This window comes from Physella acuta, unplaced genomic scaffold (genome assembly GCF_028476545.2).
Source record: "Physella acuta isolate Inbredline_101_S28 unplaced genomic scaffold, ASM2847654v3 ptg000090l, whole genome shotgun sequence".
NCBI classification, from domain to species: Eukaryota; Metazoa; Mollusca; class Gastropoda; family Physidae; genus Physella; species Physella acuta.
In genome coordinates this window covers 2,440,066-2,458,073 of record NW_026731610.1, presented here as the reverse complement: position 1 = coordinate 2,458,073, position 18,008 = coordinate 2,440,066, and the positions used below count along the sequence as shown (strand labels likewise).

At 37.7% G+C, this 18,008-nt stretch overlaps 1 protein-coding gene across 1 annotated transcript; it reads left to right on the top strand.

The window, feature by feature from the left end:
• Nucleotides 1-1,375: 1,375 nt before the first annotated feature.
• On the top strand, nucleotides 1,376-17,753 carry LOC131928288 (folylpolyglutamate synthase, mitochondrial). Its single transcript, XM_059284280.1, has 10 exons — nucleotides 1,376-1,499; nucleotides 4,767-4,904; nucleotides 9,850-10,086; nucleotides 10,275-10,529; nucleotides 10,632-10,709; nucleotides 10,924-11,068; nucleotides 11,290-11,474; nucleotides 12,080-12,208; nucleotides 12,513-12,582; nucleotides 15,030-17,753. Exons 1-10 carry the CDS (start codon nucleotides 1,470-1,472, stop codon nucleotides 15,743-15,745), a joined length of 1,983 nt encoding a protein of 660 aa, XP_059140263.1. The 5' UTR covers nucleotides 1,376-1,469; the 3' UTR covers nucleotides 15,746-17,753.
• The last annotated feature ends 255 nt before the right edge of the window (nucleotides 17,754-18,008 follow it).

Genomic DNA, 18,008 nt, shown 5'->3' with positions numbered 1-18,008 from the left:
CCCCCCGGGACAAACTTTTGATTTGGCGCCCCCCTCCCTCCTGTGACAAATTTTTCAAATTGGCGCCCCCACCCCAATATATTTGTTATTTTTATAATGCAAAACTGCAGTTAAAATGATTTTTTTATTTTTTTTTCCAACCCACTATGGCGCCCCCTAGGGTAGGTGCCCGGGGACATATGTACCCCCCTCCACCCCCTCGCTACGCCTCTGGTTGTGTACATCAACGCTAGATTTCTTAGGAGATTACATTAGTGTTTAGCCTAAAAATAACGCGCTGCACTTGTTCAACGGAAGCAGTTGGTCTCATTTAATTCATTTTTTTAAGCACGTCTGACGTTTTCACGGTCCACCGAGCAGCCCCCTTAGCAGGCGTGATACCACAATAGATTTCAGCGCGTGGCAGGTATCTCGATTTAAACCCCCCTCCCCCCCTCACCCCACCCCCTCCGCCCACTGACATTCGTGTAAGGAAAGTGATGGCCCTAGCTTGGCCAGGAAAGAAGAATGACCTGTCTACCCCCCCCCCAACAACGAATTAGAATGTATATATAAAATATATACTTTTCCCGTGTCCGCCCCCCCCCCCCCCCCTCCGAAAATTTCAAGTGGAGAGGGAAGTGAAATAAACACTGGCCCCTCCCCCAAGGAGAAATACATAAAAGGAAAACTGCTTTTGTCTGCGGCTCATTGTAAACGACATGATCGTTGTGTCCTGTTATTCAAATAGGCCTAGATCTATACATATATCAAATTACAATAACTAGGACTATTTAAATTAAATTTTAATGCGAAACCTACTAAAAATATTTACATCAACATCGACTCCAGTTGTGTAAATATTGGTAAACATATCAGCTTGAAAAATAACGTTTTTCGTGTAATATTTTATGTTAGTAGGCCTAGATACTGCCTGAGAGTTAGGCTAAGGGTTTAGTTAACACACGTGTCCCGACGTTAGTTGAGGAACATACCGTGACCTACTAACGTAAAAATGAAGCCTACTTTTCCCATTCTACCCCCTCCCCCTTTTCAAAACATTCTTTGAACCTCTCAGTTACAGCTGACAGCTGACTCCTCCCCCTTCAGGGAAAAAGTGTTGTCTGCCAGATTTAAAACAGGTCAATGTTCCGACAAAGAAAGAAAAAACGAGATGAAAAATCTACATTCCATTTAAACACAGCTTATAATTTTAACATAATAAGTGAAGTATTCAACAATAATTTATTATTGGCATTCATACAAAGTATTTACTTTGTATTTAATAAAGTTTTTTTACAAGCCGGCAAGCTGAAAAAACACGTGCTTGCCATCGTACGGAAACAACACAAACCTGCATCTGTGAAACCGGCTGCGACGAGTTTTCCCTGGCCGCGCGCCTATATTAAGCGCGCGACAACGCAGTTCATTCACATGTTTAGTTGGGAGTATTGCGTGACGTGGAGTTTATACATAAAACTAAATCAACCATGGACTCAGAAGTGGATAGAAGTTATTATGTGAGTGTACATTCCATATATTTAGGCTACATGTGACTACCCATAACCCGATGTATGAATGTTAATGAATGTATGTTGTTGTGGTGCTCTAGAAAGAGAAAACAAATTAGATTTCTTAAAGAAGCCAAAGAAGGAAATCAAAATCATTTTACACGATGTCTTAGCTTAGTAATCGTAGGGTGAGGTAGAGAAACAATTCAAGCATTAGTGATTGATTTGTTAGGTTATCTATTTGCTATAGACCTAGATCTTAGATCTAGACTAGAATCAGTCTAGAATCTAATTTCTAGCCTGTAGTCAGAAAAAAAATACAGCGTCGCTCGTCTTCTTTACTCTTCTTTGTATTTGCAATTCTTTGTCTGATTTCTTTTTTTAGGGTCCTCATCCTTGCCCTATAATTTTCATATCATTTGATATTCATTCTAGATCTAGATCTAGACTCTAGAGAGATCTAGATTCTAAGTCTCTATGAATAGATCTAGATTTTAAATCTAGATCTAGACTCTAGATCTCCTGTTTTATTTAATAATTTTTTTTTATTAATATTGTTTATTTTAGATATAGATCTAGAACCTATAGAGATCTAGAGTCTAGATCTAAATCTAGATCTAATCTAGATCTAGATCTTAGTGATCTTAGTATTAAAAGAAAGTTGGCGCCTAACAGTTTCAAAAAGCTAGATTCTAGACTTTCTTCGGGGGAGGGGGGCGGACACTGTTAAAAGTATATATTTTCTTTATAAATTATATAAATTTCATTTCGGGGGGGGGGGGGGGGGGGCGGTAGAATTTTTTTCTACCGAAGAGATGCCTGAAAGAAACTCTGCTTTTAGACTTACACGGTTTTAATCCTTGCTTTTGTAATAACCGTGTTGTCCGTTCAGCTTGGGAGATAATTTGCAAACAGTTATTACTGGCTTAACTACCTTGCGTCATCAGAGCCTAGTAGTATGCTAGCCTAGCAGACGACGTGGCGCAATATTCAGTATCTCAATAGGTCATTCACATCAGTTAAAATGATAGGGATTTTTTTAGCACATGTCATTAGTATCAGTTTATGTTAGTAGATTCTAGATCTAGCTATAAACTATGCAGAGCTATTTGGGACTTTCTGATGTGGCTTTGCTTCAACTTTATCTAGATCTAAATCTAGATTCTAGTAGTTTATAAATTGTGAGCCTCTAGACTAGACTCTAAGTCTAGATTCTAGATCTATGTACTATGTAGGAATACGATATATTCGGATATATCATCTAAATTAAAATTAGTAACAAAGTAGGCCTAACAACTTAACTATTCTTGTTCTATTATATAATCATGAGTCTTATCAGAACCGTCACAAATTTCTACCTAAAGATTATTAGGCCTATATATAGAATAGATGAATACAAACTAATTACTAATTAGGAATGAAAACTACATAAATTAGATTGTATCCCTGGAAATTGTTTTACTTTTAAATTTGTCCTTGGACATAGATCTATTATCTACTATCTAGCCTTAAGGTTACATAAACAGAATAGGGATAGGACCTACTGCTATAGGCAAACCGGGTGACATTGACACGTCTGTAAGCTTATTCACTTATTCTTTCGTTACTATGTTTATTTTAATTAACTTCCTTTTGTTTTCCTAGGAATAGTTCTAGGCATACATTACATTAATTTGTATTGCATGAACTATAGCTGCTGGCCTTTTGTGACCCTTAGCTAGTTGGCCAAACTGGCAATATATTCATTAGTTTTCTTAACTGTTAAAGCAGAAAAAACTTTTATCAACAATATGTAGACTATGTAAATCTGCAGAATATTGTTCTTTGAAAATCACATTAGTCCTATTATGCAGTTAATAGGTTTTAATTTTTGGAGTTTGATCTATTTAAAAGATGTAGGATTCATTTACTTTTCTCCCCCTTATGGCTTATGTTGAGTAATAACTAATTGCATAATCATAATTAATTTAATTAAGTCAAGCATAATCATAATTAATTTAATTAAGTCAAGTAGTATGCCTATCTTGTCCTATTTTTTGGAGTAGTTGTGTTGGAGCTAGACCAAAAAAAAAATGTATGGAGAAAGGAAGGGGTCTATGTTACAGTATCAGTTGTGATTTTTATCAATTTCCAATTAATTATTCCTGTGTTACACAGTTTGTGTTGGATGTTAAAAAAAAACAGCAAATTATTTTGTCTTTTAAAAGTAGGAAATAACATGTTTTGGGTTAAAAAAGAGTGATTGTAAATTTGAAATAGTTTATAATCATATTTTGGATATTGTCAGATTTTGAAACTGTTTCAACATTAAAATGAGCAATAAAAATGCTTTAAGGCTGACTGAAAAAAAAAAAAATTGGCCACTTGTGTAGTTACTAGTAATAGAAATCTGACCTACTGTTTAAAAAATAGTCAGTGGTACTTCACTGGTCATTTACTGCAATGCCATTGGACTATATTTTTCCCCCATCTTTTAGTGCTTTCATACTTGGTCAGGTGTGTTGGCTGCTTCTCTGCTGTATAAAGCACAGATGTGATTTCCATCAGTGATGTGTATCACAGCACTCATGTGTATTATCAGCAATGCCCATTCATACTAAAGGTGGTTCATAAACATTTGTATTTTGAGCATCACTTACTATATCCCCTAATCACATGAAGAACAGATTAATACAAACACTCCCCCATACCTTAGTATAATAGGCTATGTCAGCCAGTAGGTGTGGAACGGTTTTACAAATGTATATTTTTTTTATAAATAACTTCATATGATACTTTTTCTGTCTGGGACATCATGGTTGAATGGTAGAGCTCATGTCTGCTAACCCAAATGGCCCAAGATCTGGTCACAGGCTAGAGTCTCTAGAACTTGCCTGAGTCCACCCAGCTCTGTTGGGTACCTGGCGTTAAGAGAAACAAAAGCTGCCGGGCAAAGTGCTGAACACACCAACCCTTTGTCTTGTGTGCAGAGGTCATTGAAACAGAACTCCTCTGTTTCTTCTGTGCCTTGGGCAAGATGGGGAAAAGATAATGATTCTTTCTATTCTTTTCCAATATACATATGCTGAAGTGTCAGTCTTTCCAAAAATGGAGAGCGGATGAAAAAAAAAAAATCTCTGATCATATTTTGTAGAGTTTATGCGATATTACCCAGTATGACAAACCACAATTCTAGTGATACCCTGACTGTATTTGTATTTAATTTTTACACAGTCATTATTTTTTAGTACACATGATCACAAGTTGATTGTTCTAATAGAAATGTTTGTGTTTCAGGCTGCTGTGGAGACACTGAACAACAAATTACTTTCCCTGAGAGGCTGGCACGAGCAGTCAAGCAGGCTGAAGTACGAGGGCAAGATGGATCTCATCATTCCAATGGTCAACAAGTTTATTCACAGGTCGGGGCTGACAGTAAGTTAAACACATCGACATATGCGCCTTGATAGACAAAATTAAACTGTTTTAGGGGGTGGGGGATACTTGGAAGAGAAACAGCTACCTTATGGCAGAATGCACACTAGCTAACATCATTCTAGAGATCAGTTCCTGGGTGTGATTCTTACCTCCATTCAGTAAATTTTAAAACTTTTAGTGCTGGCTACACAATTATTTCAGGGGGGGGGGGGTGCAACAACATACATTATGGCCTAATCGGTAAAATACTGACACTAGCTAACATTAATCTAGAAATAGTTCCCATCTCAGAGAGGTATGCCTTCCATTTAGTCTAATTTAGTGAACTTTCTGAGCTTTTAGTGCTGACCAGACTATTCTCCTTCATGTTGGGGGGAGGGGGGGGGGGGGGTAGAGAAAGGATAAGAACACGACAACGCACATACCATGTGATAGAAGGCAGACTAGCTAACAAGCCAGGTACCCCTATTAAGGGGTCTGACCTTAGTGCTGACCACACAATCTAGGTCACAAATAGGTACTACTCCACCTAGTCTATTGGCTTTGTCTTTAAAAGCATTATTTATGAATAATATTTATCATGATATAAAAAAAACAAAATCCTTGGAATTGTTGATAATTGTCATTCATGTGCTCAGGCATGCAATTTAATTTTACATTATTTACCAAACATGTGTATTCCCTTTTATTCTCATTACTGTAATAGCTGAGCATATTGTTTTGCTACTGCAGTGTTAAACCCACAGCTTAATACTCCTCGACAAAGCCTAGCCTTAACTTAGTTCTAAAAAAAATAATACTGGATACAAGTAAAACTGCTGGTTAGAGCAATAGGCCTGCCAGGTGAAAACAAAAACCAGCTGGTGATATCAAAGTAGCTAAAAGTAGTAAAACAGTTGCTCATGTTCCTTGTTTAACAGTGGAGTGCTGGAATTATTAGATGGCCTATCTCAATTGGCATTTAAGAAGGCCATATGTCTTATTAATAAATTACTGTAAATTTGTATTAATAAATTACTGTAAATTTGTATTAATAAATTACTGTAAGTATTTTATTGACAGCAGGTGATATCAAATTAGCTAAAACAGTTGCTCCTGTTTCTTGCTTAACAGTTGAGTGCTGAAATTATTAGATGGACAAATGTCTATCAACACTGAAGAAGGCCATATGTCTTTTGAATAAATTACCATAATTATGTTAATGAAAGCTGATGCCTGTAGCATCATTGATAAATACATCACCATAAAATGTGGGCGGTGACTGGGAGCAGATGAATTTCTCCTTTCTTTTAGCTTAAACATCTGTGGTGTTAAGTATGCTGGTGAAACATGTTGCTTTCTGTTTCATCCCACCAAACATTGTAACTGTTATATGGTTAATGTCAGCAATGTAATAATCTGAATGATTGTCGTGTATTTAAACAGGAACTGGTCACCAAGCTTGAGTCAGTGTTTGGCTTGAGTCAGTGTTTGGCTTGAGTCAGTGTTTGGCTTGAGTCAGTGTTTGGCTTGAGTCAGTGTTTGGCTTGAGTCAGTGTTTGGCTTGAGTCAGTGTTGGGCTTGAGTCAGTGTTGGGCTGGAGTCAGTGTTGGGCTGGAGTCTGTGTTTGGCTTGAGTCTGTGTTTGGCTGGAGTCTGTGTTTGGCTGGAGTCTGTGTTTGGCTGGAGTCTGTGTTTGGCTGGAGTCTGTGTTTGGCTGGAGTCTGTGTTTGGCTGGAGTCTGTGTTTGGCTGGAGTCTGTGTTTGGCTGGAGTCTGTGTTTGGCTGGAGTCTGTGTTTGGCTGGAGTCTGTGTTTGGCTGGAGTCTGTGTTTGGCTGGAGTCTGTGTTTGGCTGGAGTCTGTGTTTGGCTGGAGTCTGTGTTTGGCTGGAGTCTGTGTTTGGCTGGAGTCTGTGTTTGGCTGGAGTCTGTGTTTGGCTGGAGTCTGTGTTTGGCTGGAGTCTGTGTTTGGCTGGAGTCTGTGTTTGGCTGGAGTCTGTGTTTGGCTGGTGTCAGTGTTGGGCTGGTGTCTGTGTTTGGCTGGTGTCAGTGTTGGGCTGGAGTCTGTGTTAGGTTTCAATCATACTTTAGTCATAGTTAGGCTTTAGTCATTGCTTGGCTTTAGTCATGCTTTAGTCATAGTTTGGCTCTAGTCATAGTTTGGCTTTAGTTATTACTTTATCATAGTTTGGCTTTAGTTATTACTTTATCATAGTTTGGCTTTAGTTATTACTTTATCATAGTTTGGCTTTAGTTATTACTTTATCATAGTTTGGCTTTAGTTATCACTTTATCATAGTTTGGCTTTAGTCATAACTTTGTCATAGTTTGGCTTTAGCCAATTTACTTTTACTCTTATGCTAAATCAGAAGAAGACAAAAAAATACCAGTCTGAAGGAAAGTCCTTTGTTTTGTTTCCTGAGTATTCTCCACATGGTGCAAGTTTTCTATACACTTTGAGTACCAGACAGTGCAGCAGCTGAAAGCTTGAGCCACCTTATCTGTGTTGGGCAGGCCTAGAGTGTATAATTAACCCTTGTTTACCTAGCTGTCTACCGCAACAAAAAATGTATACAAGGGTAACTCAGTCTTGTGCTATCCTCTTATCGTGAGCGTTGTGCCGGTGGTAGTATAGAGTTAAATGGTGGATGCCGAGGTTTTCTTTTAGTGTGTTTGGACATATAAGAATACGAATGCACAAGAAGTTGGATGAAGGGGTGCATAGGAAGTTGGATGTTGGGGTGAACAAGTTGGATATAGGGTAAATAAGTTGGATATAGGGGTGCACAAGAGGTTGGATGAAGGGGTGCATAACAAGTTGGATGTAGGGATGCATAACGAGTTGGATGTAGGGGGTGCTCTTAATATCGTGAGCGCTGTGCCATTGGTCGTATCATAGACTATGGTATATGCCGAGAATGTTATGTTGGACAGAGAAGACGGGTGTATGGGCAGAGGCGTAGCGACCCTACCCGGCGCCAAACTTTCGATTTGCACCCCCCTCGAACTTTTCATTTGCACCCCCCTCAAACTTTCGATTTGCACCCCCCCTCCCTCGAACTTTTTATTTACACCCCCCTCCCCTCAAACTTTCAAATTGGCGCCCCCCCCCCCCCTAAGGTCGGCGCTCGGGGACATATGTCCCGTCCCCCCTCGCTACGCCTCTGTGTATGGGTGCAAAAGAAGTTCAGTGCATAAGAAGTTGGATGTGGGTGTACATATTATTAGGCTAAGAACGTAAGACCTTTTCCCCCTCGACAGTTAACAGACTGGAACCTCCGTTTGATAGGATTTCCCTAGCACTCGTGAACACTACATACAGCACCCACTGAAGCCATTAGTCTCCACGTGTCGGCTTAATCTGTCGACAACAATCCCTCAGAAATGTAGACCCGGCTCGCCGTAAAATCCTCTTACAAATGGTATGTTTAGCCCTATTGAGTGCACTCCTTAATGCTGCGTAGGTGATATGCTGTACGATGGTTATAGTAAAAAAAAAAATAGCAACCATCAACAAACAAGGTACCGCGTATTGCATTAGCAACTCTTTATAGCAGACAAGACAAAAAAAAGGGGGGAGGGAAATCCGAAGATGCTTTTTGCCCGTAGCCTGACCTCTTATATTTAAAAAAAAAAAAGCCATGACCTACATACCAGGGGCTTGATAAATGCGTTTTTTTTTTCTCCATGTTGATCTCTTTCACACGTTTTTTTTTTTGTGGTTACACTTTTTAACAGCCCAACTGGATTGCGCTGTGTTTGTAGCCTATTCCTGTTTGCTACTTGTTTCTAAGTTAGAAAATACCGCGCGGTCTACACCTGCCCTTTTCAGACTAACGTAAGGTTTATTTTTAACTCCCGTAATAGATGCGTATCGATCTTACTAAGCCTGGTAGTTCGCTCGCGCCAAAGGACACGTGGTGAATACGGGGTCTTGCGGGGGTTTGATTGTTTGTATCTTCGAGTCGTTGTTTCAAATCAGTCTTACCCCAGGGAGTTGCTTGATTTATTTTTTAAAAAAAAAATGACTACTACACACACAGTGGTGGGTGGCATTGACCAGTCGGACACAGGGTGCCAGACAGACGAGACGCCGTTTACACACATGCTGAAAATCTCTCCCTGTGATCGATAGTAGAACCGACCAGGACTGGTTCCTGCCGGTGCGGCGACCCGCCACATAAATTAGTTCACGAGGCTGGCTGAGAAGAAAAAAAACCTCACTAAAAACAAGCGTAGGGGGACTCGTTTTTGAAATTATCTGTTTTATTAAATATTGCTTCCCTCCCCTTCTAGATTGACCGATAACTAACTTCCCTTTATATGTGTAGTGTCAGTGTTGGCTGTATAGACTCCTGTTCCATACGTCACTCCCAGTTGTTGTTTTTTTAGTGTAACATATGGCAGTGTTGGAAAACAAAAACTACTGCGTCTTTCACTGCTGTGTTCAGTGGTGTATGGGATGGGGGATGGTTAACAGTGATCTCTGGTCTGATATGTTTGTGTCCTAGTCATGGTGTGTATCTGAATAAGAGGGGAAAAAATACATTGTTCTGGCTTTATCACTGTTGCCGCAGAATATGTTGGCCAGTATCTAAACATCAGAAAGTCCTAAGCAATTATTGCGAATTAGAAAGTCTCCCCCCCCCCCCCACCACCACCACCCCCAACTGCATGGTTGTCTACATTGTTTCTTATAGATTTCTAATTACTCTCTGAAAGATAAAACCAAAAGGCCACAGCAATGTCTATTTATTTATTTTATACTCACATTTATGCATACTAACTATTATACAACTGTAAAGCTTCTAAACACATTACAGTAAATATACTCATATGAGTGGATTAGTGGAAGTAATTGTCATGCCTGTTTTTTTTTCCCTTTGCCCATTAAGATTGTAAAAGGCAACCCCTCCCTCCCTGTACAATATGGATTGAAATCATGTTTTTGTTTATGTTAACAGGACAAAGAAGTCGATAAGCTGTGCATGATCCATATAACTGGAACAAAAGGCAAAGGCTCTACCAGTGCCTTCACAGAAAGTATCCTGCGTCACCATGGCTACCGTACAGGCCTCTTCACCTCCCCCCATCTTGTTGAAGTCAGGGAGAGGATTCGCATTAATGGCCGACCACTTAGTAAGGAAAAGTATTGCCATTATTTCTGGAAGGTGTACAACAAACTCAAAGAAACTGAAGAGGTATCTTTCAATTATTTTTTTACAATTGTATAATATCGGACATCTAGGTTATATATATATATAAATATATGATTACATTTATTTTTCATTGAATACAGATTTATTGCTAATACTTGCTTCCCTTTCTACGCAGAAAATGCCCTATCGCCTTTGCCAGATCTCTAATTGAATACTTTTTTTACTTGTAGCCAGAATACCCCATCGAAGAAGGCAGGGGAATGCCAGCATACTTTGCCTTTAACCTAGTGCTTTCATTGCACATATTCCTCAATGAAGGTGTCGACATAGCCATCATGGAGGTCGGCATTGGTGGTCTAACAGACAGCACAAACTTCATCCGCAACCCTGTCGCCTGTGCCATCACTTCTCTTGGCTTGGAACACACAGATGACCTGGGCGACACCATTGAGTCCATTGCATTCCAGAAATCCGGCATCTTCAAGGTTAGTCTTTTACACTCGCTGTCTTTTTACCTTGTGCACACTGTATTCTTTGCTACGTAGTTAAGATATGTTTTAACTATGAGCCATGTTTCACTTCCACAGTGCCACTGTCCGTCTCTCACCACCCCGCAGTGTGATTCAGCTCTTCAAGTTATCCTGAACAGAGCTATATCAATGGAGGTAGGTTTACACTGAAACACTCTCTGAGCAACCTGGTTCTTTTGTTGTCCATGTCTTGTTTTGTTCTCGCTGTTCTAGCAGGGGTTTTCCACTGGTGATTTTGTAAAGACAAAAAAAAAATCTAACCTGTTGTCCAAGATTAACTATGCATACTACAACAAAAACAAAAAACCGGCACAGTAAATAAAGACGCAACCAATTTTCATCCTGGCAGTGCCCCCTCAGTGTCGTGAGTCCTTTGTCTGAGGAGGTTTTGAAAGAATACAACTTCAATCTGAGTATTGCTGGTGATAAACAGAGAGATAACGCTGCTTTAGCCATCGAGTTGTTCCACATTTGGGAAGATTATCAGCACAAAAGTGAGTGGAAAAGCAGCAGAGTTTTAACATCTGAATGATCTTTAACGATAATTACATTTTTTTAAACCTCATTCTCAGCCTAGGTTGTCTTCCATGTTGTCTTTGTGCGGTGATTTTTTTTGTGTTTTTTTTTTTTTTTTTTTTTACATTTTTTTTCTCTCCAGATGAATTCAGCTTTTTTGATCTTTTATTAATCTGTAAAGAATTGAATATAATTCCAGTTGAGCGGCCCAGAGTGAAAGCTGACACATCCTTGGCAGATATTCCAGTGCTGACATGCATAACTTTGGATGAAGCAACCATTAAAGGTCTTTCTACCTGCAAATGGCCAGGTCGAGCCCAGGTGATTGAGAGAGATACGATCACATACTATATTGATGGTGCACACACTAAGGAAAGTATGGAGGTAAGTTTTAAAAAAAAAATGTGTCACTATTGTATTATATCTAATGTGGTTGAACAGTTCACAAATGTGGTTGAACAGTTCACAGTTCATTCATCTTTTTAGGTACATTCTTTCTTAAAAATGAATCTATCCCCTTATCATCCCCTAATATTAGGGTCGTTCAGGTACTTTATTTTCTCCAAATTTTCCGCCATCTGTCTCGACTCTCTGCTGCTCTGAATAGTACTGCAGCCGGCAACCCAGTCCAATCTTTGAGGTCCTACATCCAGTGACATCTTTGTCTTCTTCTCCTTCCTCCTGCATTATTGTTTTTTATAACTTTATGTATTTTATTGTCCAACAGTTCACCTGTATCCGTGACCTCTGTGACAACACTGTTGATTTTTTTCAAATACTTATGCTTTATCTTCTGCTGTTTTAACTAATTCTGCAACTAGAAGCCTAGTCCATTCCTCCATCCAATGCAGTCCTTACCTTCCCTTTTACGTCACCGTGCCCTGCATGATTATTCTTAATAAACTGTTGGTATGTGGATAGGAAAAAAATAAGGTTTAAAAAGTTTATCGTCATATCAATGATTTAACTCGGTGTTATTTTTTTTGTAGTTGTGTAATGGTTGGTTTGCTGATGCTGCTGAGAAAGAGAAGACCAGACTGGGTGGTAAGGTTGTGAGGGTCCTAATGTTTTTTACTGCTCCTGAGAGGGATCCTGAGGTCCTCGTGTATCCCCTGAGGGTGAGTAAAATCTTAGAGCAACTTGAATTTCAGATAACAAAATTTTAACTTACCAGATCCCATTTCTAATTCATAAGTAATTTGATTGTGTATTTTTAAAAAATATTTGTAGGACATACTACAATTCTAATAATGTACTTGAATTTTTAATTTGAAACCAAAGCATGTTTTTTAATTTGTTCTAAATATTAAAATATTCATTAACAGGAATGTTGATGAATACTTAAAAAAACAATGTGTAAAGAAATTTCCTTAAGTCTTTTGCCTTCTATTTTTTAATCCTTTTCTTCCCCATTATTCCCAGCACTGTGAGTTTGATGCTGCTGTGTTTTGTCCCTTTGTTGTTTCTACAATAGAATCCCAGTGCAGACCAGGTTAGTTCCAGTTCTTTCAGTTTTTTAACTGCTATTTTTGTGAAGTGAATACAGAATTTATATTTAGTAAAAAAAAAAAAAAAAAAAAAAAAGTAACGCTCCCCTTTCAAACCTGGCGGTCTATAACTATAGGGCAAGTGAATTAGAGTTAGTAATGGTACACTAATATAGTTTGCTTTACATTTTTAACATTTGGTTAATTGTAATCTGTATTCAAAATAACAGTTTTGATTGAACTACTTCATAATTGTTTTCCAGTTATTGGATTTTTAAAAGTTTGTTTTAATACACGGGTTCCCAACCTGGGGGTCGCGACCCCCAGGGGGGTCGCGAAGGTCTTTCTGGGGGGTCGCCAACTGGTATACTAAACCTTAGTAATTTGAAACACAACATAAATATAATATTTAGAAGAATTTTTGAAATTCGGCTTCATTAACATCACTGGAAATGTAATAGAGAAGAAACAAAGCGCACTGTACAAAGTTGTTCTCAGTCACGAATCTATGAAATCTTCAAAACTAAAACGTCATTTGAGACAAGTCATTCGGAACACACCAGAAATATATGGAGTTCTTTCGTCGGTAAGAAGCTAGTTGCAGACGCCAGAGACTTGATCGAACAGGAAGTTTTCAACAGCATTAGTGCATGCATCAAATGAAGTCGCGATAGAAAACGCCAAGCAAAAAAAAAAAAACAATAGGAGAAAATCTCACCAAACGCTTCATGTACGTAAATGTTAAATAACACATTTTTATTGAAATTAAGCTTTCACCATTGTTTGCTTTTCAAGTTGATAAATCAACAGACGTGAGTTCGTGTTCGCAGTTGCTGTTCTGTGTCTATATTCATGCGGATGATAGCAAAGAAGAGTTGCTCTTTTGTGAAGATAACATGGACAAAATAAATACCTTTTTTGAAACTGGATGATTAAAATGGGTTAGAACGGCTGTGGGGGTTTGTACGGATGGCGCGCCATCTATGTTTAGCTCAAAATCGGGCTTTCAGAAAACAGAAAAGATTCAGCTCCCTAACCACTACCCTAACCAATTGACATCAAGAGTTCATTGCTAGTATAAGGCGTAAATTATATAAAATCTGGAGCCTTCAAAGAACTGAGCAAAAACATTAATATTGATCACGAGGTTCTACTCTTCTACACTACAGTACGCTGGCTGTCAAACAAAATGTTGTAAATTGTGTTTTTTATTGAAATCTGAAATCAAATTGTTCTTGGAAGTGCAAAGGAAACATGACTTTTTGGTATACTTAAAACGACATAGAGTGGTGGTTGGAGAGAGTACCATACCTAGCAGATGTGTTCGAACATCAAGATAAGCTTAACCTGAAGCTTCAGGTAAAATGAACGGATATTATAACTTTCCATGATAATCTCGGGGCACTTTTATCAAAACTGCAAAATCGGCGAAGAAAATAAATCTTGGAAATATTGTAAATTTGAGTTATTTAAAATTTCGAAAGAAGCGATTTCTGGACATCTTGAATCTCTTGAAAACGGACTGCTATTTCTCTGAGCTGAAAAAAAGAAGAATCTGCATTTACGCATTACCTATTCTCTTCTTCCCTTGATGTTGCCAGCATTCCCGTTGAATTACAAGATGAGTTCTTTTATTTGCAGAATGATTCCGAGTAAGATGAAAAACTGCAGACACAATTTTGGTGTAGTATTCACCATTCGTACCCAAACATAAGATTGATTGACTTTTCGAGAATACATTTTCAACACTATTCTTCGATTAAAAACAAAATTAAGATAATTATAATGACATAGGTTGGCGTTAACAAAAACAAAATGTAATTAAAAAGTTAACCACGAAGGTTTAGTGAATAGTATGCAATTTTACTCATGCTATTAAAACCGTTATCAAGAGTAGTTCATATTGAAAGTCTACTAGAAAATCTTATTTTAGTGCTTATTAATTTCCATACTAATTTCGGCTTTTTAATTCTATGGGGGTCGCGGGTCACTTACTTTTTATAAAAGGGGGTCGCCACTCGAAAAAGGTTGGGAACCACTGTTTTAATATGTCACAGATAAAATGTATTCATTGATTTGAATAAGAGATAGGCTGCTCATCTCATCAAGATAATTAAATTTTAAAGTTGAAGTTTATAAAGTAAAAGTAAAGTTCCCTTTTTGAAACTGATGGTCTATTTGACAAGCAACGTAGAGTTCACTTATATTTGTGACCTCAGCGTATGAATAATAGTGTGGTTAGCACTATGCCCAGCTGCTTTGATCTTCCCTAACATGAGTTGTGTATCCACCAGGTGGACTTAGGGACGTTTTATTGAATTTAACCCAGATTTGAACTCAGACTTTTTGGGTTAGCAGTCTAACACTCTGACCACTAGGCCATGCTGTCCTTTAATAGTTAAGACTTATTTTCTAAAATGTAAATTGTGAAACTTTTTCCATTCTTGTTTAGATCTACAGCTGAAGAAACTTGATCCCAAAGTCCAGAGTGAGACTGTGGAAAGGAACAAGTTGGCCTGGGATAAACTAGTGGCCAACGCGCAAAGAGAAAAGAATAACTTGCGCCTCTTGAAAGAAGGGTGGCCTGTTAAAAATATCCCCGCTGGTGCCCAGACTGCCAGACTGGACAGCAGCGATGCTGACAGTTCTGAAAAATCTTCTGTGATCTCAGCGTCCACCACAGAGTCTGACCGCAGTGACCTCATGTCCATAGCAAGTAGTGATAAGATGTCTGTGGAGAGCACAGAGGACCCTGAAGGGGTTGAAGTCCCCAACAACCGAGACATTCTGCCAGTGGGCGACATGCCTAATTATGTCCTTGAGCCCAGTCTTATCCTCAACGCTAATTTAATTAGCGAGACGGACAATATTAATAACTTATTACTAGACAATAATCTTGCATTAAGCAAGCTCGAGACAACAGAAACCTCAGGCTTTATTAACGAGAAGCCGTCGCTGATATTCCCCTGTATTATAGAAGCACTTGCCTGGGCTGGCCAAGGGAGAGATCCTACTGTCAAGGTACTTGATTCTCAAGCCATTCCTCAGCCGATTCCACCCTTCTTGCAAGACGCCACCCACATCCAGATCCTGGCTACAGGTAGCCTCAACTTTGTGGGGGGAGTGCTGGATGTCCTGACGTCTATCAGCGGGGACGTGTACTCGTGAATGTTTCCACCGCTCGCGGAACCCAGCGGGGGGTTACGGACACTCGCTATGCTTTTATTCACCTTGTTATAAAATATCAAACTCATTTTTTTGCCTACGAATTTTTTCAGGTGTATCACCTTTAGATCTAAATTGTTGCACTTTTTAATAAAAAAAAAACAATTCTCAGTACTACCTGCCGTATTACTGTAAATTACAATGAGATAAGCCATAGAGATTAAGATCATTTTGTCTGACTAATGATAATTAAGACATGTGGTTTCTGCTAAAAAAACAAACCTTGATTAATTTTGTCAAAGCATTTATATTCCTGGTGCCTTGCAGTGAGTTTTTAAAAAAGTAAAATAAATGGCATTCAATGTGTACAAAATTGATCTGATCCGGTTGCTGTCATGTGTTTAAATGAGATAATTCAACTATCGTTAATATACTCCTGGTGCAATCTGGTTAGTTTTTAACCAGAGATATCTGTAATATTGTTGTAACAAATTACTCTCCAAAGCTCCGATATTCATGGCCTTTATCATGACATAATACCTTGCCAGATAATTTTAAATGGATTTAATGTTTTTAATTTTATTGGAAAACCAGGGGGGTGGGGGGAGGTTGGGTCAGGATGTTAAAAATTATACAACTAAAAAATGTAAATAAACAAGTTGATGTAATTAAAAGAACAAGGCAGTCATTTGTTGTGGTTGTGTAATTAAGTTTTAACTAATTGAGTTAGTGTTAAGTGGCACAGTTCAAAAGTATCCATTATGTTACAAGTGGGTTTTTTTTCCCCAGCTATCCAAGTTTAAACATGATATTAAAACACAAATTACCAAACATTGTATCAGTGCAGTAGTACTGCTTGATTATCTAAGTTATTGAAAAACTTGACACGGAATTTCATGTTTTCCAATGTCCAAACTTGACACAGTATTTAAAATTTCCTTTCATTGTTATACTGCAGTAGTACTAGTGGCTTTCTAGATAATCCAAAATTTAAGATATTCATTAACTCCTTTCTAGTCCAAAAAATTGTGCATTTTTTATTTAAAAATTTTTTTCACCATGGAAACAAATCTTAGAGAAGCGAGCACACTGAACACAGCATTAACTCTAGCACCTGTCTCGTGCTGCTTACTCAAAGCTTCTACTTGTTTAACTCCGCTGCTAACTTAAGAATGGTATGAGCTCGTTGACCAATGTACTTAACAGTTAAACCATGTTCATTTTATTTTTTTTTACATGTGGATATGTTAATCATGACTGTTACACAACCTCCCAGTTTTCCTTCAACTGTAATTCCTTTAGTGTAAATTTATTTTTAAAAATATTGCATACTGCTTAAGCCATCTGATGCATTATTCATTTTAAATTATTTTTTTTTACAGACATTTTCTGATTCACTAGTCAGTCCACTGATAGTACTGCTGCTAATGTTATTGTTGTGGTGCAGTTCTATTGTTATTTTTATGCTGATATACCAGTGTATATTTTATATTTTTACTTCAAAAGTGCACTAATTCAAATGATTCTCACAGTTTCTTCCAGGTATTAGAACTTTTATATATCTCTTAGTATTATTTCCTTTTCAAAACAAATAATACACCTTAAAATTACATGCTAATTAAAACAGCATTTGTAATGTATACTATTACTATAGCTGTTTTTTGTTTAAAAAATTGCACTACAGTGTTCAGAGTTCTTTCCCTTTTTCAACCTATATTATGCTAAACTCTTTTTTCATTGCTCTTTGTGAAAGCTTAAATCCTGCTTCTGTCTTTCACTGTTGACTATTTAATTTTTTAAAAAAGCCTTTTTCGTTTTATTTGTAAAACTTCTTTAAAAACAGTTTTTAAAACTAAATTTTTGTTCTCTTCTCTAATAAAATGATTTTCTAGATTAAAAACAAAAATCTCAAGGTTTTTCTTAGATCTAAAAATCTCTTTCTATTACTTTTATAGTGTTTATAAATTATATGGTCAGTGTACATTTTGAGCTACTGCATGCCTGATATTAAAAGTTCAATGAAATGTTTTTGTTTTTCCTTTCATCATTGTAAACGATGTTTGCTTGGAGATTGAGAGAGATACAACCAATTTGAAAGCCTTAAACCAAGTTGGCTGAAATGGAGGCCTATTAGAGGAAAAATTAATTTAGTCTTATTTATAGAGTTTGCAAAATTTCTGTAATGCACACTACAGCCCTCATTTATTTAGTATCAGTATTAATTATTTTAGTGATATAGTATTACTATTGTAACTCTTTTCTTCGT